The 27,154-nt window shown below is 44.6% G+C and overlaps 1 protein-coding gene across 4 annotated transcripts in view; it reads left to right on the plus strand.

The window, feature by feature from the left end:
* Positions 1-27,154, plus strand: part of GRIK4 (glutamate ionotropic receptor kainate type subunit 4) — a 476,479-nt gene that overhangs the window by 443,427 nt on the left and 5,898 nt on the right. For 3 of the 4 annotated variants that reach the window (XM_083713950.1, XM_083713948.1, XM_083713949.1), the window contains 5 exons: positions 5,192-5,365; positions 7,754-7,919; positions 11,312-11,537; positions 15,916-16,044; positions 22,024-22,142. In XM_083713950.1, coding sequence (XP_083570076.1) covers positions 5,192-5,365; positions 7,754-7,919; positions 11,312-11,537; positions 15,916-16,044; positions 22,024-22,142 — 814 coding nt within the window. The remainder of the gene's footprint in view (positions 1-5,191; positions 5,366-7,753; positions 7,920-11,311; positions 11,538-15,915; positions 16,045-22,023; positions 22,143-27,154) is intronic. The other variant, XM_083713951.1, reaches the window with a different exon arrangement.

Consider the following 27,154-nt stretch of genomic DNA (forward strand, 5'->3'; position numbering starts at 1 on the left):
GGTAGTTGCTGTTGTCAACAGTGGAGGCTGTGATTCAACTTGGTGGCTCGCTGGCTGGTTTGGGGTGGATGATATAGCATCACCTGGTTGCCTGGATTTTTGCAAAGAATGCTGAGCCGGGTGGGCTTTATCTGAATCCAGCAAAGGCAGTTCTTATGTTTATTAAACAAACACATACTGAGCACAGTTACGCCTTAACTGTTGAGCCCCTGGATATACACTCCTGCTTTGTAAATTAAAGGACATCTGTGGACCACAGGGGTTCTAGTGGGCACCTCTTAAGTTAAAGGTAAATGGACCCCTGACCATTAGGTCCAGTCGTGACCGACTCTTGGGTTGTGGCATTCATTTCGCTTTATTGGCCGAGGGAGCCGGCGTACAGCTTCCGGGGCATGTGGCCAGCATGACTAAGCCACTTCTGGCGAACCAGAGCAGCACACGGAAATGCCATTTACCTTCCCGCTGGAGCGGTACCTATTTATCTACTTGCACTTTGACGTGCTTTCGAACTGCTAGGTTGGCAGGAGCAGGGACTGAGCAATGGGAGTTCACCCCATCACGGGGATTCGAACCACCGACCTTCTGATCGGCAAGCCCTAGGCTCTGTGGTTTAACCCACAGCGCCACCCGTAGCACAGTTACGCCTTAACTGTTGAGCCCCTGGATATACGCTCCTGCTTTGTAAATTAAAGGACATCTGTGGACCACAGGGGTTCTAGTGGGCCCCTCTTACAATGGGTGAAATACCTAATTATACAGTGCGGGCGTTTTCCAGGTCTAATGCATTGTCCTGTGTGTGCCTTGTTGCACACACTGGAAGAACTAGCAATAGGACAGGCAGCAGCGGAAGACAGATCCAGTGGATTGGTTTGCATTTGGTGCTGCCCATACGGAAGGAGCCTTGAAGCCTCAAGAGGGGAAATTCAGGGATTAACATCTACAAAGTGCAAACAGACAGCACATTGCACTGTTTGGATATGAAATCCATGGCAGGTGTTTCTTTAAAAACTAGATGTTGTAAGTGCTCGCTGTGAAAACCGGCAGAAATGGAAGGGAGAACACACATTTATTGGGGCGTGGGTTTAGAGGGAGGGGTTGTAGAGTAAGTAAACTTACGGAATTTCCAAAATTTCAGAATGTGCCTTTTGAAACAGGGGGCTGGATTTTGGTTTGCAGCAACAACGCAGTGAAATAAATTACACATCTGCTTTAAAAAAAAATACTGTGCAAACATAAGAAGCCTCCCTCCTGATTGCTCTGTTTACCTAGAGTTTGCTTGAATCAACAAAACAAAGATTAAGAACCTCTGTGTTTACCTGGAGGGGCGGGGGCGGGGGGGAGGTGGTCACATGTGGGACATGTGGAAAAAAAGATGCAAAACATGAATTTCAGCAAATCATTTGAAAGCTTTACAGTAAATATAACTAATTGAGTGTGGAGGGGTTTTAACAGCCCAGTCCTGGAGCATAAGAGAATTTCACCAGCTAAAACAATGGGGCACCCAGCTGCAAGAGGGGCAGGATGAGTCATAACCCTCTATATGTATCACATTGCAGGATCAGGCTTTCATAGCCAACTAGTTCACACTGCAATAGACCCATTGGCGACCACTGGATTAGAACTACTATACTAAGAACATTTCATAGAATCACAGAACCATAGAATTGTAGATGACCCTGAGGATCATTCTAGTCCACCCCCCTGCTGTACAGGGATTTGCAGCTGTCCCATACGGGGAATGAACTTGTGACCTTGGCGTTATCAGCGCCGTGCTCTAACCAGCTGAGCAACTCAATCAATTAGGGATTGCATAAATCTCACTTGATTCAGTGGGACTCACTCCCAAGTAAATATGCATAGGACGTGCTCTGCACCAGAGTAAATATAATCCGAGGCTTGCAGAATGCTGTGAATCACAAGTGGGAAGAGGGTGGTTGTGCTCAAAAGGCTCTGGTTGGCCACTGTGAGAAGGAGATGCTGGACTAGGTGGTCCTTTTGCCTGAACCAGCCAGCCAGGCTCTTGGTATATTCATATGATTGCCTATTTAAGGAAGCATCTGTTCATTTAAATATTGATTTCCGGATTTACTTCTGAAAACAGCAAATACAACCTTAACCTCAAACTAACTAAGACTGAATGCTGGTGGCTATGGGGGGAATCCACTTGTTTTAGAATTTAAACTGGATTACCATACCAGTGCTAAGCATACTTAGAGCCTCATCCTATCCATGTTTACTTGGCAGTGAAGTTAAAATGAGTTCAGTGGGACTTACTTCCTTGATAAGTGTGCTCAGAATTTCAGTCTTCTGGAAATAACATCCACACTTGAAATCAGTGGGACTTATTTAAATAAACACACACACACACTTACTTGTTTAATACCAAGATGCTAAGTGGATTAAACCCAAAGCTTCTGATCTGCAGATCACAGCTACAAGTTCCTTCAAGGCTCTTCGCACCAAAAAATTCATTCAGCCATTTTCTTTCGATGTTGATGTACACCCAAAAGTGTTTCAGAAACTGTGACACACACACACTCCTCAGCGCCTCTCACCATCCTTGCCCATTGCTCATGCTGATAAGGTGTTGAATTTGCAAAGCCTGGGGAGGAGCCCTGTCCCCCAACTCCCATTATCATCTGCCGCAGATGATAAAACAAAACTTTCTGTTGCCTGAGTGTTGTTGTGGCTCTTTCTAGTCTAGTAAGCAGAGTTCTCAAACATTCTAACCGCATCCCTTCAGTGTCTGAAACAGGCACCGGAGATTCCAACGCCATTTGCAGGTGCCGTAATAACACTACAAAAGCTGCGATACTGTTATGAAAATGGAAGCGTGCCGTCCCTTTGGGGTCCCTTGGTGCAGCTGAACTTGTCGAATTCATGAGCTTGTAATGGTTTTCAGCATCGTGAAGCGTTTAAAACTGTTTGATAACACAGCCAGGCCCTGTCTACACTGAGATACGGCTTCTCTTGATGCTTTTTCCAAAGGTGTCAGTACTGATTTGTGTTGGAGAGGAGACAGGGGCTTCAGATAACACCCAGCTAATGTCAGGTGGATCAGGTGTTTCCAGCTGAAAGCTGTGACACCTGGGTCAGTGTGTTTGTCACAAACAGGGTGATGGGTTGTTGTTGTTGTTTCTCTCTCTCTCTCTCTCTCCATGCACATAAAAGAGAGGACCTCTCTTTCAACACCAAATGAAATATCCTCTAGCAATAAAAAGCCATTTTCTTTGAGTCACAGAGGGGCAGGCAGAGGGAAAGATGCCACATAAAATTCCATGCTTTTAAACAATCTTAGCCAGTCCTGGAGCTATTTTCAAGCTCAAGTCTCAAGGGGCGCTTCCAGACAACTGGCTTACTGAGCTTGCATCCTGATCTGTTTGCAGGGAGATTAGATTACAGGGTGTCAACACATATGTTATCCCATACTTTGCATTGCATTTTCCCATCACTTCCCAAAAAGTTCAGACCTTTTTTTGGGGGGGGGGGGACAGGGAAGCAGGTTTGTTGTGCAAGAGCTCCAGATCAGCTTCAAGTGTGCAAGCAGTAATTTGGCGTTACATGATTGAATCCCCCTCAAAAAGAGTCTTGAAACACCTTAAGAGTCGCAAATTTGACACTTGCTTCCTGAGAGGCTGCTTCTATTAACAGCAAGGACATTACAGAATACAGTGGTACCTCGGGTTAAGAACTTAATTTGTTCTAGAGGTCCTGAAACTGTTCTTAACTTGAGGTACCACTTTAGCTAATGGGGCCTCCCACTGCCCCACGCTGCCGGAGCACGATTTCTGTTCTCATCCTGAAGCAAAGTTCTTAACCTGAAGTACTATTTCTGGGTTAGTGGAAGCATCTGTAACCTGAGGTACCACTGTAATGTTGCTGGCCTAAACTGATTTATAAAGCCTTCCACATCCACCTAAATGGAGGCAATGCTTCCATGAATACACATTCCTTTGCAAGTGTGAGGGGATCTTGCAAGTGTTTGCTGGGGATGAGCATTTCTGTCTTGCAGCTACTATACCCTGCAAGCAACTATTGGATTAAAACATTTTTTTAAAAAATCAAATGCCTGGAGTTTTGCTTTTAAAAAGCTAAGTAAAATTGCCCCTTCCTCTCTAACCCAGGTAACTAAAAAAAAAACACCCCAGACTGAGCCTTTTGCACAGCTCCCACAAGAGATATCACGCTCCTATTTCTCATCCAGCCCCCTCCCCACCCCCGCTTGACTCCACACATATTTACATAGACTTATGAAACACTTATCATGAGCATGAATCAGATCACTGGCATTATGTCAGCTGGCCTTCAGAAGTCACACTCCTCTGAATTTTTGCAATGCAGTTCTTTGAATTTTGCAATGCAGTTCTCCAGTCAAGCAGTGCGTGCTAAAAAAAAAGGAAATAACTGAGGCAAAGGGTGCATAAAATTGCATACATGAGTGAAAATGACATAGAAAGGAATTTTGTTAGGTGAAATTGCTTTGCTAAAATTGACACTAAAATACTGATGAATTTTCATGAGATTGCAAAAAGTTGTGGAAATCTGAAGAACTGGACTGGGGGCGGGGGAAAGAAACTGAGAGAAACTGAAATCAATAGATTTTCCCACACCTCACTCTGCCACATGCATGCATGGTCACACTGCTCCTCCTTGCTGTTGCTGCCTGTTCACCTGCCCTCTCTAAGTTAGCAAATGGTAACCTCTGCACAGCACATCCTCCACTCCTGTTAGGCGGTGAGGTTTTGGCCTGGAGACAGATGAAAGCTAATGGGCACTAGCAACACTGGTGAGAAAGATGATGTGGGTGTGTTCAGAGAAGGGACCCCACCGATAGCATCATATCTGAGAGTCATCCAAAACCTGGAACCGGGCCTGGAATCAGGAGTAGGCAAATTCCCGTTTTGAGCATGGAACAACTAAACCTGGAGGAAGTGAATGAAGCGACAATGAGGGCACAAGCAATGCATAAGCTGTCTGTTGTGTGCCCTTTCTTGGTTTCAAGCTGATTGTAATCTTATAAAGCGCACTTAAGCCCCATCAGCTGCCTTGCATTGCAAGACCCCCCTGGTACCAATTGCCAGTAAAATAGCGGAGAATTCCTGCCTCCAGGAGAGTTAGGCCTTTGATGATTGCTTCCTTCCCCGTGTTTGCACTCCAGTGTAATTGGATGTGTTATGTTTCGATGCCGTAGATTGACGCCCTACGAGTGGTACAGCCCCCACCCCTGCTCCCAAGGGAGATGCAACCTGCTCGTTAATCAGTACTCTCTTGGCAACAGCCTGTGGTTCCCTGTCGGTGGGTTCATGCAGCAAGGATCAACCATCGCTCCTCGGGCTCTGTCCACGCGCTGCGTCAGTGGAGTCTGGTAAGAAATCACAGAGGTAATCTTTTGCGCTGTAATCGCTTGCTGTAGCTTCACCAACTTGGATGGTTTCCCACAAACTCTTTTTGTAACTTGTGGTAGAATAGAAGATGGGTAATGTACAGGCCATGAGGCACTGAAGGGACTCTGAATAAGAACATAAGATGAGCGCCGTTGGGTCAGGCCAAGGGCCCATGTGGTCCAGTATCCTGTTCTTACAGTAACCAATCCGTATCTCTGTGTGACAGGTACATTTGGAGATGTCTTGCATTTTAGATTTCCCTGTGGATAAGTCAATCCCTCTTCCAGAATCCTTCAAGCTTTTTGCCTTTCAAGTAGCACCATCCATTTCCAAAACTATAAACAAGACGATGTGTATTACACCCATCCAGAAGTTGATTATGCTAGTAGGAAACATGTTTTTTCCATCTAGAATCATAGAATCATAGAGTTGGAAGAGACCACAAGGGCCATCGAGTCCAACCTCCTGCCAAGCAGGAAACACCATCAGAGCACTCCTGACATATGGTTGTCAAGCCTCTGCTTAAAGACCTCCAAAGAAGGAGACTCCACCACACTCCTTGGCAGCAAATTCCACTGTCAAACAGCTCTTACTGTCAGGAAGTTCTTCCTAATGTTTAGGTGGAATCTTCTTTTTTGTAGTTTGGATCCATTGCTCCGTGTCCGCTTCTCTGGAGCAGCAGAAAACAACCTTTCTCCCTCCTCTATGTGACATCCTTATATATATTTGAACATGGCTATCATATCATATCTAGTCGTCTGGATTGCACTCTGAATCTTCAAAATGCATTAGGCACGATGACTCAGAAACAAGGGAGTTGTTTTGAGAAAGAGATGGATATTTTCAGTTCTGAACAGTGCTTGGTTTTTTGGCTGGGATGCCCAATCTCTCGACTCTGCTGACCATAGTACCCTCTGCCTCCATGCCCTTTCATCCTCTGTTCCATTCCTTTCAACTACATTGTCTCCATATTTTCCAAATGCCTACAATCAAGATCTGCCTCCTTGATTAAAAAACAAACCAAAACATTATTATTGGAAAGAGAAAAAAAGTTTGGTCCTCAAAAACCAACTGTGCAAGCACAAATCATGCACTTCTGCCCCCCAAATCCAGTTTTCATGGACATGGGGGTAGCAAGATAGGGAGCAAAACCACCAGCTCCACCTGTGCAAGCTCACTCTGCAGAATTTTTAGATAAAAAATAAACTTTTTTCTGCATGATTGTGATTTCAGAATATGAATTTCCTTATTGTAACATTTGTGTTTTTAGATACAGAATATTTGCAGTCCTGATTATAAGCACAAAAGGGCCAATCCCACCTTGATTTGTTGTTACACCATCTGCCCCATAGAAAGAAAACTGATAGAGAGATGGGTAGGAGGGAATATAGTGGTTCCTCCGAGAACAAAATTTGGAAGCAACCATTTATAGAGGGTTGGTGTTAATCTCCTGCAGTGAAAATGGCAGAGAGTCTTGTGGGACCTTAAAGACTGAGGGTTGCATCCAGAACTGCCCTTCTACCCAGACAACAAGTTCCACTTGTGCAATGCAACTTCACCCTTCTCTCCTTTCCCCTTCAGCCCCCAGTACATCCTCAAACTCTACTCCAAAGTTTGTGGAGCTTGTGAAGCATTGGCTCCAGCCCTGAAAAATTTATTGTGGAATAGTTGTCAGTCTTGAAGGTGCTGCAAGACGCTTTGTTGCTTCCTCTTGGAGGCCTCCATCTATTCCAGGTTGTGTGCACCTCTCATTATTCCAAAACTGAGCAGAATCTGACTTCTTCTGCTTCAAACCAACATTCTTTTGATTTACTTGAGCATGGCACAGTAGAGCTTTCCACAGAAGCCTTCTGCAAGAACTGTGAGTGTTCAGCATCTTTCAAAACCCGGGATGGAGCATAGCTGTCAACCTTCCCTTTTTTTTGCGGGAAAATCCCTTATTCCAGCACCGTTTCCCGCTGCTTCCTGTTGCTATCCCGGATTGTTAGATATCCCATAGACTGCCCCCAGGACAGGTGAGGCTGCTGATCCCTTGTTTTCAAGGCTGCTGATCCCTTATTTTCAAATCTGAAAGTTGACAGCTATGGGATGGAACACAGGAAAAACACACGCTATATATAAGTCAGAAATTAAATCATAACAAAAGGGGGGGACACGCTATGGAAAATTGCTTAGATATTTTTTGTGTGTTCTCCGGCACCATCTGGTGTTGCATGTTTATAACGCATTCAAAATGCTGTTTCTTGACTAATGTGGCTGAGTCCCAGGGGGCTTTTCCCCCCTCAGGAGAAAGGGGAAGTAGCTCTCAGATATAGATAAAGTGTGGAGATGTCCATTTGTCTTTTGCCTCCTTTTTCTTGTCCCTGCAGGTGGGCCTTCACTTTGATCATCATCTCTTCCTACACAGCCAACCTGGCAGCCTTCCTCACCGTGCAGCGCATGGATGTGCCCATAGAATCAGTAGACGACCTTGCAGACCAGACGGCGATAGAGTACGGCACAATCCACGGAGGTTCCAGCATGACTTTTTTCCAGGTAAGCTTTTGCTGTGTTGATAGTGAGGAAGGCATGAGCCTATTATCCATCAGAGCTAAATGCCTGTGGTACCGCAGATCCCCATCTAGTTGCTGCTACAGAATCTTTTACCCTAATCTGCATCACATGCACAGGTACTTCAGTTTAACAAGCCTTCAGTGCTCTTTATAACCCCTGCGCTGTCTTACTAAAAGCTGACTCAAGCACTCAGAAAATAAAACATTAAGTACAGTCCTCCCAGGGTAAGGCAGAGTTACAGGGGATTGCATAGTAGTTTTATTATTAATGTAAAATAGAAATACAGACAAACAAAAAGACATAATCAAAGTTACACAATGAAGGAACAGTCAAGAGTTTGCATTTCCCAACTAAATAGAGAGCAAATGATGCAGAAAAATAAAAGCAGCAAAACACATCATGAAAGCCAGATTTTGTGATTGGGTGGAGGAAGAGAGTTTTGTATGTCTGGATTTGACATGTATGTAATTAAATCCCACAAAAAAACCCTACAAATGTTCCAGGTCTTCCTTACCCATAGAAACACACCATTTGTGAGTTGTTTTCTCTGCAGTAGCAAGAGCCCACATATTCTGATACCACAAGGAGAGGTTTAAGTCCTGTAGCGTCGTCCATTTCTGAGCCAAACAAGTTTTCGCTGCAGCCAGCGTCCATATAAGAAATTCCTTAGACTGGAAAATTGCTGTTTGATCATCCCACAAGTTCAAAAGAGCAACTTATGGGAAGGCTTGAATGGAGTATTTGTTTATTTCTTACATTTCTTCAAAAACATCAGACCCAAATTTGGATGCCAGAGAGCTTTCTCACCATAAGTGGAAAAATGTCCCCCTGCTACCTGACCCACACCAACAACCCTTTAGGGTGCTTGATGTCAAATGAGAAAGCTGCACAGGAGTACAGTGCCCCATGTACAGAATTTTTATGGAACATTTCCTTATATAAACTGAGGCTGATTTAAAGGGATTGGGTGCCCATCCATATTGCATTCCACTTAAAATCATCTATTTTCAGTTGTAGGTCCTTCTTCCAGGTGAGTCTAAGACCTTCCAATGGGCCCATAGAAATGTCAGTAAGTTCTGTTATATTAAAGAACGAATATTAATCATCCTCCCCAATGACTCAGATTTAATAACATTAGCAAGGGGGTTATTTATGGCATGTTTATCCTGTTCTTCCTCTATGGACGTCACACGGTCACCTCTACAGCTGAGCAAGGATCTGAACCTTGGCCTTCAATTCTTCATCCAACATTCCAAACAGTAGACCACACTGTGCATATATGCAGTGCTATTAAAAAAGAAAGCGGCGTTAGAGTGTAGATAGCCAGCGGGAGCCACAGAGAGCCATGCAGTAAGAATGAGTGGAAAGGGATGGAAAAGCTGGTTACCCACTCTTAAGCTCTAAATTGGAGCAAACATCAATCCCCAGAAAAACCCAACTTGTCTTTTGCTCTGACTGGGCGCTAAAGGGCAGTTTTCCCTGGGGGGAAGCAGTGGGACAGGAGGAAGTATGGATAATCCCTCAGAGACTGGGTTTCTCATGGACAAGCTCAAGGCAACGGGGTGCTCAAAGCTCTTTTCAGCTATGTTATGATCCACCTTCCAAAGTTGAGGCTGCCTTGCCGATGGAGAAGCAGGTAGACATGAATGAGTTAATACCTGTGCAGAACTTCCATGGTGCACAGTTCTGAGTAGGAATTATTTATTAAACGTCGAAGTGCCAGAGTGGAGAGAGAGCTTTTCTCACTTTGTTTTTAGCTGAACCAAAGCCGTACAATGTTTGCAACTTGTGTTCAGAAAGGGTTGTTTTGACAAAACTGCAAGTGTGGTGCTCAATCCCAAGTTCTCCATTATTTAGAAACTGAGAACCGGGTAGAGAGGTTGGAAACCAAGAACATTCACGGAAGTTTTGTTGGTCTGATAGAAAAATATCCAAAAGTCACAGTGACGTAATTAGGACCACCCTAAATGTCATGAAGAACTCTCATTATTTCATGACATTCTACTGGGTCCTAATAAAGATATGGTATCCATGTTGGATACTCTCTCTGAGATGCTCGATGGCTGAGATATTGCAGAGAAGCAATCTGTTCCAGGATTGGAATCTGGCGCTGACGTTTGGCTCCAAACCCTTTTTCGAGTGCCACAAATTAGCTCTGAGCCATGTGGAGAATGCTCTCCACTTGCTAATGAGCCACTCTAAGCAGCCTCCAAACACCTGCAGTTAACTAATAGGTCCTCCAGATCAGATGTTATGGCCTCTAGGTAGGCTTAAGGCTTGATCACTTGCATCTGAGAAAACAACTGAGCAATGTTTGTTTGCCCTCATGCCCAGGTTCTAACTGATTGATGGCCACATTTAAAGGTTAGATTTCCAAGATTTAGGTTAGATTTCCAAGGTTAGATTTCCAAACTTTAAGGCTCCTGTATTGGCCATTAAGGCCCTAACTAATATGGAACCAAGGACGAGGGTGGCACTGTGGGTTAAACCAGAGAGCCTAGGACTTGCCAATCAGAAGGTCGGCGGTTCAAATCGCCATGACGGGGTGAACTCCCATTGCTCGGTCCCTGCTCCTGCCAACCTAGCAGTTCGAAAGCACGTCAAAGTGCAAGTAGATAAATAGGTACCGCTCTGGCGGGAAGGTAAACAGTGTTTCCGTGTGCTGCTCTGGTTTGCCAGAAGCGGCTTAGTCATGCTGGCTACATGACCCGGAAGCTGTACGCTGGCTCCCTCGGCCAATAAAGCGAGATGAGTGCGCAACCCCAGAGTCGGTCACAACTGGACCTAATGATCAGGGGTCCCTTTACCCTTTAATATGGAACCAGGTTACATGAAAACTTGCTACCTTTACCCATATGAACCTGCCTGAGACTTCAATCAGCTGCAGAGGCCATGCCCTCAGGCTCACCTGCACTGGCCTTATGCTTGGTAGATATCAGGTGCAGGGCCTTTTTTTGTAGTAGCTCCATAGCTGTGAAATTCCTACACTAGGAAGATTCAGAGGGGCCTCATTTCTTCCTGCCTTTATGTATGCTGTCAATATTTTTTCCTTATTTTATTCTATTTTTGAATTTTAACTAGCCTTGCCTTCATTGTTCTGTTGCTGCCTTTTAGTATCAGTCTCAGTAAATGCAGGTTGTTGCTCTTTCAATTAGCTTGTTTTAATGACTTCTGGTTTGCAATCAGTTGCACACTGCTTTGAATATGTACATGAAATGCATAACTGAAGCCAAGCTGGAGTTGATAGTGAGTTTTAGGAGAGGGAACCCGCCTTACCCTTTGGTGAATGGGATATTCTGAACATTGCAGGCCAATATGTGGATCCCAGAGCAGGATTCCCATTGAATCGTGGCTTCTCTTTCTTTGTTTTTCAGAATTCTCGGTACCAGACATACCAGCGGATGTGGAATTACATGTACTCCAAGCAGCCGAGTGTCTTTGTCAAGAGCACAGAGGAAGGGATCGCACGCGTGCTCAACTCCAACTATGCCTTCCTCCTGGAGTCCACCATGAACGAGTATTATCGCCAGCGCAATTGCAACCTCACGCAGGTCGGGGGCCTTCTGGACACCAAGGGCTACGGGATTGGCATGCCAGTCGGTAGGCAGTGAAGCAAAATTCTAGCTATTTTGGGCTGTCTGTGGAGGATTAGGGCATGAATAGGCTGGAAGAGCTTCGGAACAGGAAGCCAGATAATTTTTGCAGCCCCCCTGTGTGTCACTGGGCTTCAAATAGACCATTGCCTGATGAATGCATTCATCTGGGTGGCAACCTAGATGAAAGGTTTAGAAATATTCCATTGACTCTGCTTACATTATTTACACTTTGTTCAGACTAGATTCAGGCTGGAGGGAGAAGGAAAATCTTCACTAGAGGTCATTTGGGGAACCTGCAAATGATACATTAGGTCCTTTTGGGCTCTCCATAATGCTACCTGCTTGGTTATCCTTTTAAGCAGCTGTTCTATGTTTTCCCAAGTTGATTAGTAAGAAACACGATTGAAAATAGCAAGCAGCAAGGGCAGGGATGAAAAGAGGGAACTCATGCTTTAAAGAAGTTAAAAATACAACATCCAAAGGCCACCTACAGCTTCAAAGACAGCTAGAGCTGCTCTTGATTCTTTTCCCATTCCTAATTTTCTGACTGAGCTTCAACAATTTAAGTTTAATGGGTCACAATCTACCCAAACATTTCCCAGTTCATATTCAATGAAATGTATGGAACTTGTGCAACGGCACAGAGTAGTACAAAGATATCACACCGGAGGGATCCTATTGGTTGCCAGTAGGAATGGAATCGTCTGAAAATCTTTGTCAAGCTTATCTTTAGATTTTTCTGTCTCTAATTCCTGTCTCACACCTTGATCTTTATGAGAAGTCAGAGAGTGGGATTCCCCACCACCACCAGTTCTGCTAAAATGGTGGGTTAATTCTTGTATATATTATGTGTATTATTAAAGACATAATATGCATATTACGTGAATACATACTCCAGGTTTCCTAAAGTAACCGGCACCTAAAAATATGCATATAACTGTATAAAATAGGTATATATTGCTACTTATAAAATATGCTCTTTTATAGGTATTATGTGCATATATATGGCAAAAAATATTGCATATAGTTATGCTTTTTATTTAAAAAACCCTTAAATATAAGTAGAGGTTTGATGCAAGAGGCAGTTCAGTGCGGCCAAATATTGAACAGGGCAGAATTGCCAAATCTCCTCTTTAAATCTTTTTAAAGCAGATCCGTCTTCCAGCCCTGGTTGCCAGTGTTGCACATTAAGACTCATGTCCCCAAAGCAAAGTTAATTCAACAGTTTGGTGAACCTTAAACTTAACCTCTCCTTCTGTGTTAAATTACCCTAACTGTATTCTGTTACGCATCATGTGTGTGTGGCATGCTGAAGATCAGCTGACATTCCTAGGTATTCAGAAATTCAGAATTTTCCCATGCTGCAGAGTAGATCAGTTTTATCCTGGGATTTCTTTTTATCTGATCCGTGGACAGTAATGGAGGTGGTAGCAATCTGATTTAGCAGAGGAAAAAAACTGAATGGAATTGGGAGGGGCGTAGTAACAGAAGTGGGGGTTGAATCAATTGTTTGCTACACCTGAAGACTAGCAGGTTCTCTTGCCATTGGGCACATCCACAACATACATTGAAAGCACACTGCTACCCCCCCCCCCGAAAAAACCCCCCAAAGAATGCTGGGAACTGTGGTTTGCCCCTTCTCAGAGCTACCACCCTTAACAAACTACCATTCCCAGGATTCTTTGCAGGGAGGGTGGGGATGTGCTGTAAATGAATGGCGTGGATGTGACCCATGTCCCCATATGGCTCATTTGAGGGCTTTGTCAGAATTGCAATTGAAAACTGAAAAGCTCTGGGTGATAAAAGCATGAGGATGAACCCAAGAGGTGACTATGGCTGCTTTGAAATGAGTATGGAGTATGGAGATGCTTTTGCCATGAGATGAGCAAACTTCCACTTCCTACTCTGGAGGGAGTCTTGTTCCTTCAAGAGCTTTGTGTCAAGAAGGAAGTTAGCAGATCTGTCTTCACCTTGCTGCGGCACCAAAAGAGCCCAAGCATCCTTTTTTCTGACAGCTGCATCGCACGACTTCAGCACTGTCACAGCTCTGCGGTGGAGGAAGCTGGGCCTGCTGAGCACCTAACTAGATATGACAACTGCACAATCCAGGTGTTGGAATGTGGATTGCCGCTGAACAAATAAAGCAGGAGGGTTAAAGGAGGGCAATTCCATGGGGGAAAGGAGTGGGCAGGAAGGGATACTGGCCCATTTACCTGATTCTTCCACCTCACCCCCCCCCCAAAAAAAACCCTTTCCTCCAGCCATTTTTCTCCATGTGGGACTTTCTTCCTTGGGGAAGGTGCTAGTTTTGCATGCTGAAGGTCCCAGATTCAATCTCTAGCATGCCCCACGAGGGATGGGGAAGATGACCCATTGCATGGCGAGTGTCCCCCCCCCAATGGAAATAAAGACACATGGCACAATTATTATGGTTAATGGGCTAATTAAGGCCGCAGCTTTATTAGTTACAGGTGATGAGCGGTATTGACTTAGGCACGGATCCTAACCGACTATATCTGGTTTCAGCCGTCCGCTTGAAGTCCAGGAAGGGTTAACCACCAGTAGGGGGCGTCCTGCTGATGCACATCAACTAGGAACTACCCCGGGGCCACCGATTGTGGGCATGCCTTAGGCCCTCACCTCCCTAGGCTTCAGACAGGGCCACGCCCCCCAGAATCCTTTATCGGACTACCCTTCAATATGTGGGGCCGGTGATGGCGCTCCTCCCCTCTTCCATCTACAGAGTAATACCAATGCCTAACTGCCAATACCAAGAAAGTTGTGACAATTTGCTATGAGGTAGGTGAAAACCAAGTAGCTAGTGCCAATTTGCCAAGTGGAAAAATTCCTACCAGGCCCCTCAACAGCGACCAACCAGGGTCCATAGCAAGGTCAAGGAACGGAAACCTTATAGGGCGGGAGGGTGAGAAAAGTAGGAACAGCTGGGAGGCGGGGAAAGAGGGAGATCCCCGGCCACCTCCTGCCTTAAATAGGGCAGGCCACACCCCCAGAGCCAGTCAATTGGCTAGTCAGGGTGTGACGCAGCCGGGAATCCTCCCAATCACGTGGGGCTGGGGCCGTGAAGCCCGCAACCCCACCTCCTCTGTAGGGCGGAAGTGGCTTTTCTGAAGCTCTGGAAAGCTGCTGCCAGGAGTGTAGAAAATAGCAAGCTAAACGGAACAATGTGTCTGACTTGGTAAAAGGCACCTTCTTAGGCCAGGAGGGAAACAGCTGGGAAAGTTGCCAGAGGGAAGGGGTACAACTTGAATTGAGGTGCAGTTCAGCGATCCCCCTTTGGCCCACTCTTCCCCACACTAAATTCCCCTTCATCTCTCCCCATCTTCCCATTTTTATATTTGATCAGCAGCAACCTATATTTTAACAAACCGAAAACACGTCTTGCTGCGATCATGTCTAGTAAATCCTGTTGTTAGTCCTTGACAAGTTGGTGAATGTACAGGAGCCCACTCCTACATGGGAATTAACAGCCCTAAAGAGAATTTTCAATTGAATTGGATACAGTAATCCACAGTGCTAAGTCGGGGGACGTGATGTCCTTGCTCACTGCAGAATTCTCTTTGGGCCTCTAAGAGATAAGAAATCATGTTTCTTGTGGTTATTATGGAAAAACAGTACATGTCTACCTATTCCCTGCTTTCCTAAGGAGGAAGCGGGATTGGGAACACAAAGCACACAGTGGTATGTAATAAGTAAATACCCGTCCCTCTCTAGAATATGAGTGGTTGATAGTTTTCATCATCAAACGTAAGTAGGATTCTCAAGGAGACAGGAGCGTACAGGAGCAGAAGCACTGCTCTTCAGTTCATGATGTTTTCAGAGATTGCATTCAGAGTTTGGGACCTGCTTCCATATGGGTATTTCTTAATGCTACCCAATCTTCTGTTTCAAGCTACGAGTGGAGTTGCAACGGGCTGTCCGCAGTCCAGGTTTTCTGAAGTGTTTGCTTGGTGTGTGTTTTTTAAGGCTGAAAGCAATGCAAAGTTTAGGGATAGCCTTGCAAATTCCAACTCTGCAAGTAAATTACCGTATTTTTCGCTCTATAAGACGCACCAGACCACAAGACGCACCTAGTTTTCGGAGGAGGAAAACAAGAAAAAAAATATTCTGAATCTCAGAAGCCAGAACAGCAAGAGGGATCGCTGCGCAGTGAAAGCAGCAATCCCTCTTGCTGTTCTGGCTTCTGGGATAGCTGCGCAGCCTGCATTCGCTCCATAAGACGCACACACATTTCCCCTTACTTTTTAGGAGGGAAAAAGTGAGTCTTATAGAGCAAAAAATACGGTATGCATTTGAAAAAGAAACTCGAAAGAAACAGGCACGTTCTCTGCTCCCCTTTGAAAAGGGCCTTCTTGGCTTTGCAGGTTCTCTTTTCCGCGATGAGTTTGACTTGGCCATTCTCCAGCTGCAGGAGAACAACCGCTTGGAAATCTTGAAACGCAAGTGGTGGGCGGGAGGCCAGTGCCCCAAAGAGGAGGACCATCGAGCGAAAGGTAAAACTTACAGCTGCCTCTCTTCCTCCCTCCAGTCTGTGTTCCTTAATGAAGATGTACAGGGATGGGGTCGTTATTACTGACGAGAGCGACTGCAGGCTCTAGGGCTGTGTCACCTTTCCAGCTCAAGGATTTTAGAGTCCTCCTGGTTTGAGATCTCTTTCTTTAATAATGAGAGGAGAAAGCCGAAACACTGGCTGCTGCTGCTGTGCCTCTCACGCTGTGTATTTTTGCCTGGGGCAAAGAGAGCGGAAAAGAGCCAAATGACAAATATTGGAAGCAAGCAGAGGGCAAACGGGTTTCTAATGAATGGCCACTGCATCGGCATCAGAAAATAGATCACTCTGGGGATGCTGTCCAGATCCTGAGTCCTTTAAAAGCAACAATGGGACTTCATCAGAAGAGGTTGTTGGCTAATGGTCCAAAGCTAAAAATGGTTAGAAGTGGGAGGGCAAGTGACAGAGTAATAATAAAACTCTGGAGCTCAAGGGCAAGACCTTCCGGAAATGTTATGCAAATCACCGTAAAATACATGACTTTAGGCCAATATCGCCCAACTGGGAGCTGTTGCCGGCCCAAAGCAATTGCTAGTTGTTGTTGTTGTTCAGCAGCAAGCAGAACGGGTTTTCTTTTCATTGGATAATAAAAGGTTTCCTGGCTATAGGAAGGGTCTTTTTGACCCGTGCAAGTCTGGGGAGGAAAGGGAAAGCAGGAAAATCAAGCATGACGGAGAAAGACAATCGGGGCAACAATACACTCCCATCATCTGCCAAATCATTTTCTTGTGGGTACATATCCATACAGGGCAAGGGAAAGAAGCAGACATCTGAAAGCTATATGACCTGAACAATCTGATCTTGAACACAGAGGTGAGAAAATGGGGGGGGGGGATTGAGAAACAGTTTTAAAATAGGTTGTATTTTCTCCCTAATTCCCCCCCCAGCTCCCCCCAGAAAAGATTTGAAATCTTTAAAGATGTAGGGAGGGGGATCTACAATAATTTCCTTGATTCTTTTGTCAAAGTATTAGAATATATTATTTCGTATTGAAACGCTGACATGATTTTGCTTTTCATGTCTAAACCATTTCTAGCCATTCTAACCATTTTTGCAGAGACAGGATTGCATTATGGAAGCACTTCCCAGAGCCTGACTGGCCAGCGTCAGACATCTGGAGATGGAACGCTAATTGTGTTATCTTGACATCTCAAACATATAACTGAGCTTCAAAGGGACAAAAATAAACTGATAAATTATGAAATGGTTGCTGCTGACATGGAGGGAAGCGGAAAAGGGGGATAGAGAGACCTGTCACTCAGTCAGGAGTGCAGAGGAAGAAAGCGGGCTTTGACAAATCCCAGCCAGAAAAAAAAGCAGCAGGTGGGCTGATTGTAGTGCAAGCAAGGGAGACTAGGAGCAGGCCTAGCTGTGATTGTACTAATGGATCTTTGGCATGGATGAAAGTTGTTGTGGCACAATCCGAATGCTTGCAGTTGTTACAGTACACAGTGGGAGGAACAGGAAGTCAAGTCTTTTGCTTCCAGGGACAAAAATTCTTACCACTTGGAATCACAAAATTAGAAGGGATTGTCAAAGTTATCGAGTTCAACCCTCTGCAATGTAGGAATGTTTTGTCCAACATGGGGCTCAAAGCCACTACCCTGAGATTAAGAGCCTCATGCTCTACCAATGTGTGTGCATGTGTGCGCACATTTGTGTATGAGAGTTCTGTTGTGCTCATGCCCTGTTTGTGGGTCAGCCATTGTTGGAACAGAATGTTGGGCTAGATTGATCTGGTCCAACAACACTCGTCTTACTTTCTTACACCACTCTATTGGAAACACATCTGCTTACACAGGTGTGATTTACTGAGCGGGAGGGACATCCCAGAGGTGCTTCTGAAAGGATGGTGGAGAACAATGGGGAGGAATGACCCTATACTTTAAAAAATAAAACAAAGTATGTCAATGATTTATAAGGGGTGGTGGCGAGGCTTTATGTTTAAAAGCTGTGCAGAAATTAAGTCAATAAATCATCGATTCTCAAGCTTTGATTTACTGTTCCAGAAGGGAGAGGAAGATTTTACAAGTGTCCTAGGTGATTAATAGTTGTACACAATAATCTTGGCACAAGCCAACAAATGGTTCGTGGTCATCAATTCAATCAACAGTTAAGTCCATCTGAGACCCAAGTAACAAGCAGCAGCGGTGGAGAGAGAGGTGTTGCTTAGATCCAGGGATTGGGGAGACGTTTGATTCTGTTCACATTTAAAGAGGAACCTACCTAATCTGCACTTTCTGAAATAGTGTGTGTGCTGAATCACAGCCATCCTTTGTCACTCATATGTCTCTGAATTTTGCAATGGACTTCTTGAGATTTTTAATATGCATGGCAATCGTTGCTGTGTGGCGGTGATGTGGTGGTGTCCCCCCCCCCCCAAAAAAAAATCTCAACAGCTTTAGCTGGGTGCTCCCTCTGAAAAAGCTCAACAAGTTCCGGCACCTCTTTTTCTAGAAAAAAGCCCTGGGGAAAATAACATACAAAATACATTATTGCAAAAATGTGACACTTAGGCAGAACTGCATATAAAAATGGGCAGTTCAGGATAAATTTGCACTAAATTTTCATGAGGACTCTTCTTTAAAAAATAATAATCTGTAAACTAAGGTGGAAAAATGAAGAAGTAAACTTAAGAGTGGAAAAATGAGAAACCGAGTGACACCAAAATTTAACAGATATCCCCATTCCTGCTTAGATCTTCACTGGCTATGACCGTTTTTATCTTAAGTCCAGCAGACCATGGCCTGCTGATTAGTGTTATTCAAACAGGAGTGGATGAGAGACAAGTGCCTTGTCTTCCTTATGAATTGACAGAAAAGAGAAATCAGAATTTCAAAAGTTTAAATGGATCCTAGAATGGTATCTATTGGGTTGGCCCTGTAGAATTTGATAGGACTGCAATGAGTAACAGTAGGCCTTAAAACTCTCAAATTCCTTCTTTTAACTCCCTTGAGGAACAGCAGGTACGGGGAAGGATGGCATTTGAAGGAGCTGCATGAAGGTTGAAGGTAACAATAAAAGATAGACGGCAGAGCAGTAGAAACAGAGGAAACCTGATCACTTGGGGGCCATGTCTCGGATCCAATCTGTAACATATGTCAAGTTGATTTTTCCTCTACATTCATTTCCCTTCAAATGTTCTGTGGACTCCTCCATCATTATTTACAGCTAAGAACGAAGTGGAAATCTCAAATTAGATCTTCTCTATCCTACTTTTTGGGGACGCGGGTGGCGCTGTGGGTAAAACCTCAGCGCCTAGGACTTGCCGATCACATGGTCCACCTAGCAGTTCGAAAGCACCCTTAAGTGCAAGTAGATAAATACCGTATTTTTCGTCCCATAGGACGCTCCATCCCCTAGTTTTTTGGGGGGGGAAATAAGGGGGGAAATTTTCCTTTATTTCCCCCCCAAAAGCAGGTCGGGGAAACCTAACCAGGTCGGGGAACAGCGGGATGGCGGCACTGCGCCTCCCTGCTGTCCCCCGAGCTTGTGGAACTGGCCGATGTCTGTCCGGCGCGCGGGGCGCTCTGCTTCAGGACGCCTTTCGCACCGGGCGGCAGGCTGCTATCCGCAGCGTGGGGAGCGCTGCGGGGAACTCCCGCAGGGCTGCCTAGGCTGCGGATGTGTTCCCGAAGCGCCGGGCGCTCTGCTTTCAGTGCGCCCGACGCTCCAGGAAGCAGGCTGCTATCTGCAGCCTAGACATCCCTGTGGGATCTCCCGCAGGGCTGCCTAGGCTGCGAGTGTCTTCCTGAAGCCTGGAGAGTGAGAGGGGTCGGTGCGCACCGACCCCTCTCACTCTCCACGCTTCAGCGAAAGCCTGCATTCGCCCCATAGGATGCACCCAGATTTCCCCCTTCATTTTTGGAGGGGGGAAAGTGCGTCCTATAGGGCGAAAAATACGGTAGGTACCGCTTTATAGCGGGAAGGTAAACGGCGTTTCCGTGTGCTGCTCTGGTGCCGGTTCGCCAGAGCAGCTTCGTCACGCTGGCCATGTGACCCAGAAGTGTCTGCGGACAGCGCTGGCTCCTGGCCTCTAGAGTGAGATGAGCGCACAACCCTAGAGTCTGTCAAGACTGGCCCGTATGGGCAGGGGTACCTTTACCTTTACCTTTATCCTACTTTTAAAAAATAACCATAGTTGTACACTATAGTCACAGATCAAAATACATGCTATGCTCTGATGTTACTTCTACCGAATGTTATAATTCCATTGTCATCTTCGTACTCTTTAATTTACATGCTTCTCTTTGTTAAATGTCTAATGCATTGACCCAGGCAAGGTATATGTAGAGAACAATTTATCTGACTGCTCTTATAGCTTATATTATCTGTATTCCATCAACTACTCAAGCATACCTGCAGTGGAAAATTATTTGTCAGATGATTTAAAGGAACACTTACTTTTAACCATCTGTCCATCAGTAATTATTATGATTATGATTTATATACTGCCCTTCATCAAAAGATCTTAGGGTGGATCACAAGAGAAATTCATCCTACTGTAGCTTGCTGAAGCTGGGCCCCCAATACTCTATGGCTATCTTTCTATTTCCTGATTTTATGTGTTCGCTTAGTAGTTTCAAGGTTTTTGTACAAACCTTGGTTGATTCCAATCTAGAACTAAGTTAAAGTCATTTAGTGGTATACTTGCCCCCCCCCCCTGGCAAAATGTTCTGTGCCAGCAGAATGCATAAGCAGGTTACTAGTAACTTTTGTTGCACAACAGATGCTTTGAGGGGTTTTTGAAAACATTTCATGAAATAAGTAAGAAATAACTAAAGCTCTTCTGCAATGAGTTTCCACTAGTGCAGTTGTTGCATTGGAGTCTTCGGTTGCACAATATTCAAACTCACCCATCTGCTAGCACAAGGGCACAATGGATATACCCTTTACATGCAAGGGAGTATAACTAACATTCTCTTTCCACAACCATTAAATCACAGTGATGGTGCAGGAGGTATTCCAACTCTTCGTCAGTCTTACTGCACCATTTGATACTCACAACTAAGGCGTTCTTGTATTCGCACTGTGTGTTTCACATGGTTGAGGCTTCAGGTTAGGTCCAAGGCATCACTGTATTACCATGTTCACTTGGCACAGGTGTCTCTAAGCATGTCTGAATGGAGGGCAGGATTGTTCCCTTGTTCACATCAATAGCAGGGGTGGAATTTGATAATAAGCCACCCTGTGTAAGGCCATCCAGTGCCCTCCCAGCAGCCCCCAGCCAGGAGTTGAGAAAGAGGTGTGGGGCTCTGGCAGGGTCCTAGGGCCCTTCTACCTCCTTCCAAGAGGCCAGTAAGCACTTGCCTGGCTTTGAGGAGTAAGTAGGACTCTAGGACCCTGTCAGAGCCTTCACACCTCCTTCCCAAAGCCAGGCAAGCACTTACCGGGCTTTGAGAAAGCACCCTCGGTTGTGCGCCTGGTTGGACCACACTACTCGCACTGCCCTAAATCCACCTGTTGATAGAGTTTTCATCAGGACACTTACAGTTTAGTTTGCCCTGTGCTCTATAAGGTCTCTTCTAGCTCACTTTCAGACAAAAAGGGTAATGGTTTGAGCCAAGACAGATTCTTGCTCTCTGGCAACACCTGAGTCACTGTTTTTGGACAGTAAAAACAGAATAGTAAGGTTCTGTTGGAGCAGTGAGCTTGATGCCTGCTCCCAATCAGCCAAGGGCTAGATCAGCCCATTCACCCCAATGAATAAAAAAAATAGTTCCTTAAAAGTTTGCCTAACATATTAACAGTGCTATTTTTCTAGAAAAAGAGATGCCAGTATTCACCATGAACATCTCTCTCGTTCTCTTAGAATGGCAATGGCAGCCACCTGAGAGGTGCTGGAACTGATTTCAAGCTGGAAAATAATCCCTGCATATTAATATTGTTGTTCTTCCTATTTTTTCTTTGCTTTGTTTTTTAGGCCTAGGAATGGAGAATATAGGTGGAATCTTTGTGGTTCTGATATGTGGTTTAATCGTAGCGATTTTTATGGCAATGCTTGAGTTCTTATGGAACCTCCGACACTCTGAACACTCTGAGGTAAGCTTCCACCAGGTGTCCATTCTAACATTTTATCAAGCGTGATTTACAAGTGTTGGGTACCAAGCGAACAATCTGATGGGTTCTCAAATGTAAGGAAAATCCTAAATAAGACTGATTGTTTCAGTGAGTGATGTCTCCTATGAAAATGTAGTGGTGGAGCTTGGAATAAGACTGTGAATAATCTGGATACTGGCATAAAGAAATATGGCTTGGGTATTTCAATGTTAATGGTAGACATTGTGGTACATTTTGAATATGAAAAGCACTTCCGTGTAGGAACAGGCGTATAATCTGTGTGTTGGTCATTTTATACGCCATTCTCTTCCTCCTTCCCCTTTCTCGGTCCAATATGCTAAGCTCCATTATTAAGTGTGGCTTCACTCTGCAGGAGAATATAGCTTTTGTGCTGAAAATCGTGTAACATATGAAGTGGCCCTCATAGTTGATGGAATAGAATTGAAAAAAGTAGTTTGTAGAATACCACTGCCAGAAACCAAGATGGCTACCTATTTGCTGATCTCATTCCACATTCGTTTTGATGTATTCACATTTCCCAATCTTTTGCCAATGAAAAAGAAGTTACAAACATAAGAACCTAAAACGAGCCTGCTGGATCAGGCCAGTGGCTCATTGTCCAATGATGGCCCATTTAGTTCTTAATCGATATTAAATTTAAGCCAAGTTGTAGAATTGATGATGAATTTCCTAGTACATAGGAGTGGTGAGTTGTAGTTTCCCAAACACAGGTTTGGGAGCATGGAACAGTAGAAACTAAACTAAACTAAATATTTTTGTCCCATCAAAAGATATATTTATCCCCAGCATATAGTAACTAACTATTTATATGATAAATACTTGACATATTATTTTAAGTTACTTATCAAATATCTCTCTAATGATTCTGATTTACTGACTTTAACTTTGCTGCTTCAAATACGCTGATATTCCTTCAGTTCTGTCTTGATTTCATGAAATATAGCTACTCTAAATTAAAGTGGTATCATCTGCAAGCTGGCTGTTCTTTCATGTTTTTGAAGCTACTGCTATAACCTACTATTTTACGATTCTCGGGAGCAAAGGGTACAAACAGAACTACTAAACAAAAACAGGGAAGGAATGCAGCTCTGCTTTCTCCCTCTTTTCAAAAGAAATTACTGACAATACGTGATTCACAATTGCCTCAGAATATATAGAGAATTAATCATTCCAATAAATTTGGAGCTGAATTCCATTACAATTAACATTGCTTTTAAACACTGCCAATTCAGATGACTAAGTGCCTTCTCTGTGTCAGCACCAAGAGACTTTTTTCTCATTTTACTATGATGAATTATGTTAATGTTTCTTCTCACGTTACTTACTACATGTCCATTTAATATAAAACCAGATCTGACTGAAATGTACATATTGTTCTATGCATATGTTTTCTGTTACATTTTGGCACAACTAAGAATAGCACTGGATTTCAAAGATATCCATTTCTTTAAAAATAATAATTAAATCCCTAGGTACATATTGAGGTGTACATTCTCATTAGTGGCATCCTAATAGGCAACAACTTTTTTCTAACTCCACATACTGGTAACAATATGTTTCTTTGGATAGCTGACAAGCCAAGTTAGCTCTAGATATTTCCCTGTTAACTAGGGCAGAACCAGAATGGGTACGTTTTACAAACATTTTCCTCCCCTACCCCCTTGCCTATGTCTGCCATTTTTGGACATCTTTTATGGACCCTTTTAATGATTATTTTGTGTAATGGAATGAGTGATTGGGAATGATTTTTGTCTGAAATACAATTATTTTGTTTATCACACAACCAGTCATACTTGGCTACATGACGATGACACAAGCAAATGAATCTAGTTCAGAGCAAGGGTAACGTCTATTGCAAAAGTCATGCCCTTACTCTAAAACAGCTTTGTCTGCCCATACTTATATCAGCACGTAGCGAAATATGATTGGTTCTATGGTGATGTCATTGTTACTAATCACAAGGGCAATTTTTCAAACAAACACCAAGCGTTGAAGCTGTAGATAATTGGGGCTGTAAATTGTAGTGAACCAACATGGAATGATGGGGTTTTGGGGAGGGGGAGGGCTTCCTGGGACTACGGACGCAACTCATCTTGGCACCAAAATGTTTGCCTAAAATTATCTGACTGAGCTCTATAGTGCTAACAAACGTAAGTCAATATATTTAGAAAGGAAGTACAGTGGTGCTCCGCAAGACGAATGCCTCGCAAGACGGAAAACCCGCAAGACGAAAGGGTTTTCCATTTGCGAGTTGCTTCGCAAGACGAATTTCCCTATGGGCTTGCTTCGCAAGAAGAAAGCCCATAGGGAAATCTCCGGGGACCTCTTTTAAATGCTGGCGGTGGGGAGCAAAGCCTTCCCCCCCCTCCGGCCTTCAGAAGAGGTCCAGGAAGGCCAGCGGGGGCCGAAAGGCTTTGCTCCCCACTGCCAGCATTTTAAAAGCGGTCCGGGATAGCAGGGAAGCGCTTCCCGCTATCCCGGACGGCTTTTGAAGGCAGGCGGGGGGGAGCAAAGACTTTCGCCCCCCGCCGGCCTTCAGAAGAGGTCCTAGACCTCTTCTGAAGGCTGGCGGGGGCGAAAGTCTTTGCTCCCCCCCCGCCTGCCTTCCCGGGGGCTTTAAAATCGCCCCGGGACAGCGGAGAAGTCCTCCGCTGTCCCGGGGCGATTTTAAAATGCTGGCAGGCGGCAGCACTGCCGCCCGCCAGCATTTTAAAAAACCGCGGGACAGCGGAGAAGTCCTCTGCTGTCCCGGGGTTTTTTAAAATGCTGGGGGTGGGAAGAAAAGCCCTTGTCCTCCCCCCCCCAGCCTTCAGAAGAGGTCGGGGGACAGACTGTCCCCGGACCTGGTCTGAAGGCGGTTTCCATAGGAACGCATTGATTGATTTTCAATGCATTCCTATGGGAAACCGTGCTTCGCAAGACGAAAAACTCGCAAGACGAAAAAACTTGCAGAACGAATTAATTTCGTCTTGCGAGGCACCACTGTAACAGTGTGATGTTGCTGTTTTCTGTTATAATTCACTATAGCCCCCCCCCCCCTTATCACATGTGATTCCAGGATAGTTTACAAACATAGCTGCATATATATTAGAACAGGGGTCTGCAAACGTTTTCAGCAGAGGGCCCATCCACTCTCCCTCAGACCTTGTGGGGGGCCGGACTATATTTTGGGAAAAAAATGAATGAATTCCTTTGCCCCACAAATAACCCAGAGATGCATTTTAAATAAAAGGACACATTCTACTCATGTAAAAACATGCTGATTCCTGGACCGTCCACAGGCCGAATTGAGAAGGCAATTGATCTGGATCCGGCCCCCAGCCCTTAGTTTGCCTACCCATCTATTAGAACTATGAAAAACACAGTATAGTGAACAACTATTTTATGTAGGTGTTCCATTCACAGCCCCCGCATGTGTCGGTGGAAGCACCCCTGCCCCACCCACATTCCATCCTTTTTCTGGCATTTTCAATCACTGCTGGGTTCAGCACCATGCATGTGATCACACATCTTCCAGATGGGAATTAATCAGTCATTGCCTGTATAACAAATTAAAACCAGATTAAAACCAACCCCAAACCTATAGATGAGCATTCCTCAATTACAGCTAGCATACAGATCAGCCACCCCCATAGGTCCATAAGTCAGGGTGAAGTGGTCCATCTTCAGTCATATAATGCCATATAAAGCCATATGCAATAGCACCAGATGGAGGAAAGAGGATTCCATCGCCCAAGTGCCACAACAGAGGATCCATTTCCCGAGCCAATACACAATGCGCCACACCTAGTGATGGTCCCTCCAGAAGGGTCTTTCCTGAAGGTCTTAGGTAGGGTCCAGGTAGGGTGATATAGGGAGAGGCACTATTTTCAAGTATTCCAGTCCCATGTTATTTAGGGCTTTGAAGATTAATGTTAACTCCTTGATTTGGGCTCAGTAACATACAAGCAGGGACGCAGGTGGCGCTGTAGGTTAAACCTCAGAGCCTAGGACCTGCCGATCAGAAGGTCGGCGGTTCGAATCCCTGCGACAGGGTGAGTTCCCGTTGCTCGGTCCCTGCTCCTCCCAACCTAGCAGTTCGAAAGCACGTCAAAGTGCAAGTAGATAAATAGGTACAGCTCTGGCGGGAATGTAAACGGCATTTCCATGCTCTGCTCTGGTTCACCAGAAGCGGCTTAGTCATGCTGCCCACATGACCCGGAAACTGTACGCTGGCTCCCTCGGCCTATAGAGCGAGATGAGCGCCGCAACCCCAGAGTCAGCCACGACTGGACCTAATGGTCAGGGGTCCCTTTAGCTTACCTTTAGTGTACAAGCAACCAGTATATGAATGGACGATTGGAAATTTCTACAAATTAAACTAGTCACTCCATCTCCTGAATCTTACGATCTGCAATATGGGGACAAAACTACTCATTTATTTACCAGAGTTGTTGCATTGATGAGAGGATGGTGAGAACGGGGTACTTTGGACACTCAATAAAAGCGAAACAAGTTCTAAGTATTGTAGAGAATAAGATAAGATACATTCCCTTTATGGTGTGCAAAGGGAACAGAAAGTATTTTGTAGAATCTCATACATCTTAAAATGAGCTTTTTTTAAAAAAACAAAAACAAAACCATTGTAGTGCTTCTTTGGAAGAGTTTAAAGCTAGAGGCACACTATTGCACATGTGATAAATAATGGCTTTTCTGTGGTGGTGAGCCAGAGGATGTCTTAAACAATAAGGTACCGTAAAAATCCCATGGTGTTGTTCAGCTCACTGGGGAATTATAAAAAACCAACTTGTTATAAAAACATTTCGGCATTTTTTTTGCTTTCAGCAGCAAAAATTGATATTGCTGGATTTTGGAAGGAAGCGGCTGTGCCCAATATATACTGTGTGGACAAAGAATGAACGCTTATGATAACAGAAAAGCTCCCTTTTCAAATGAGAGTTGGCGGCAGCCCTGGAAAAGCCAGGAGATATTAT

This window comes from Podarcis gaigeae (genome assembly GCF_964106915.1).
Source record: "Podarcis gaigeae genome assembly, chromosome: 15".
NCBI classification, from domain to species: domain Eukaryota; kingdom Metazoa; phylum Chordata; class Lepidosauria; order Squamata; family Lacertidae; genus Podarcis; species Podarcis gaigeae.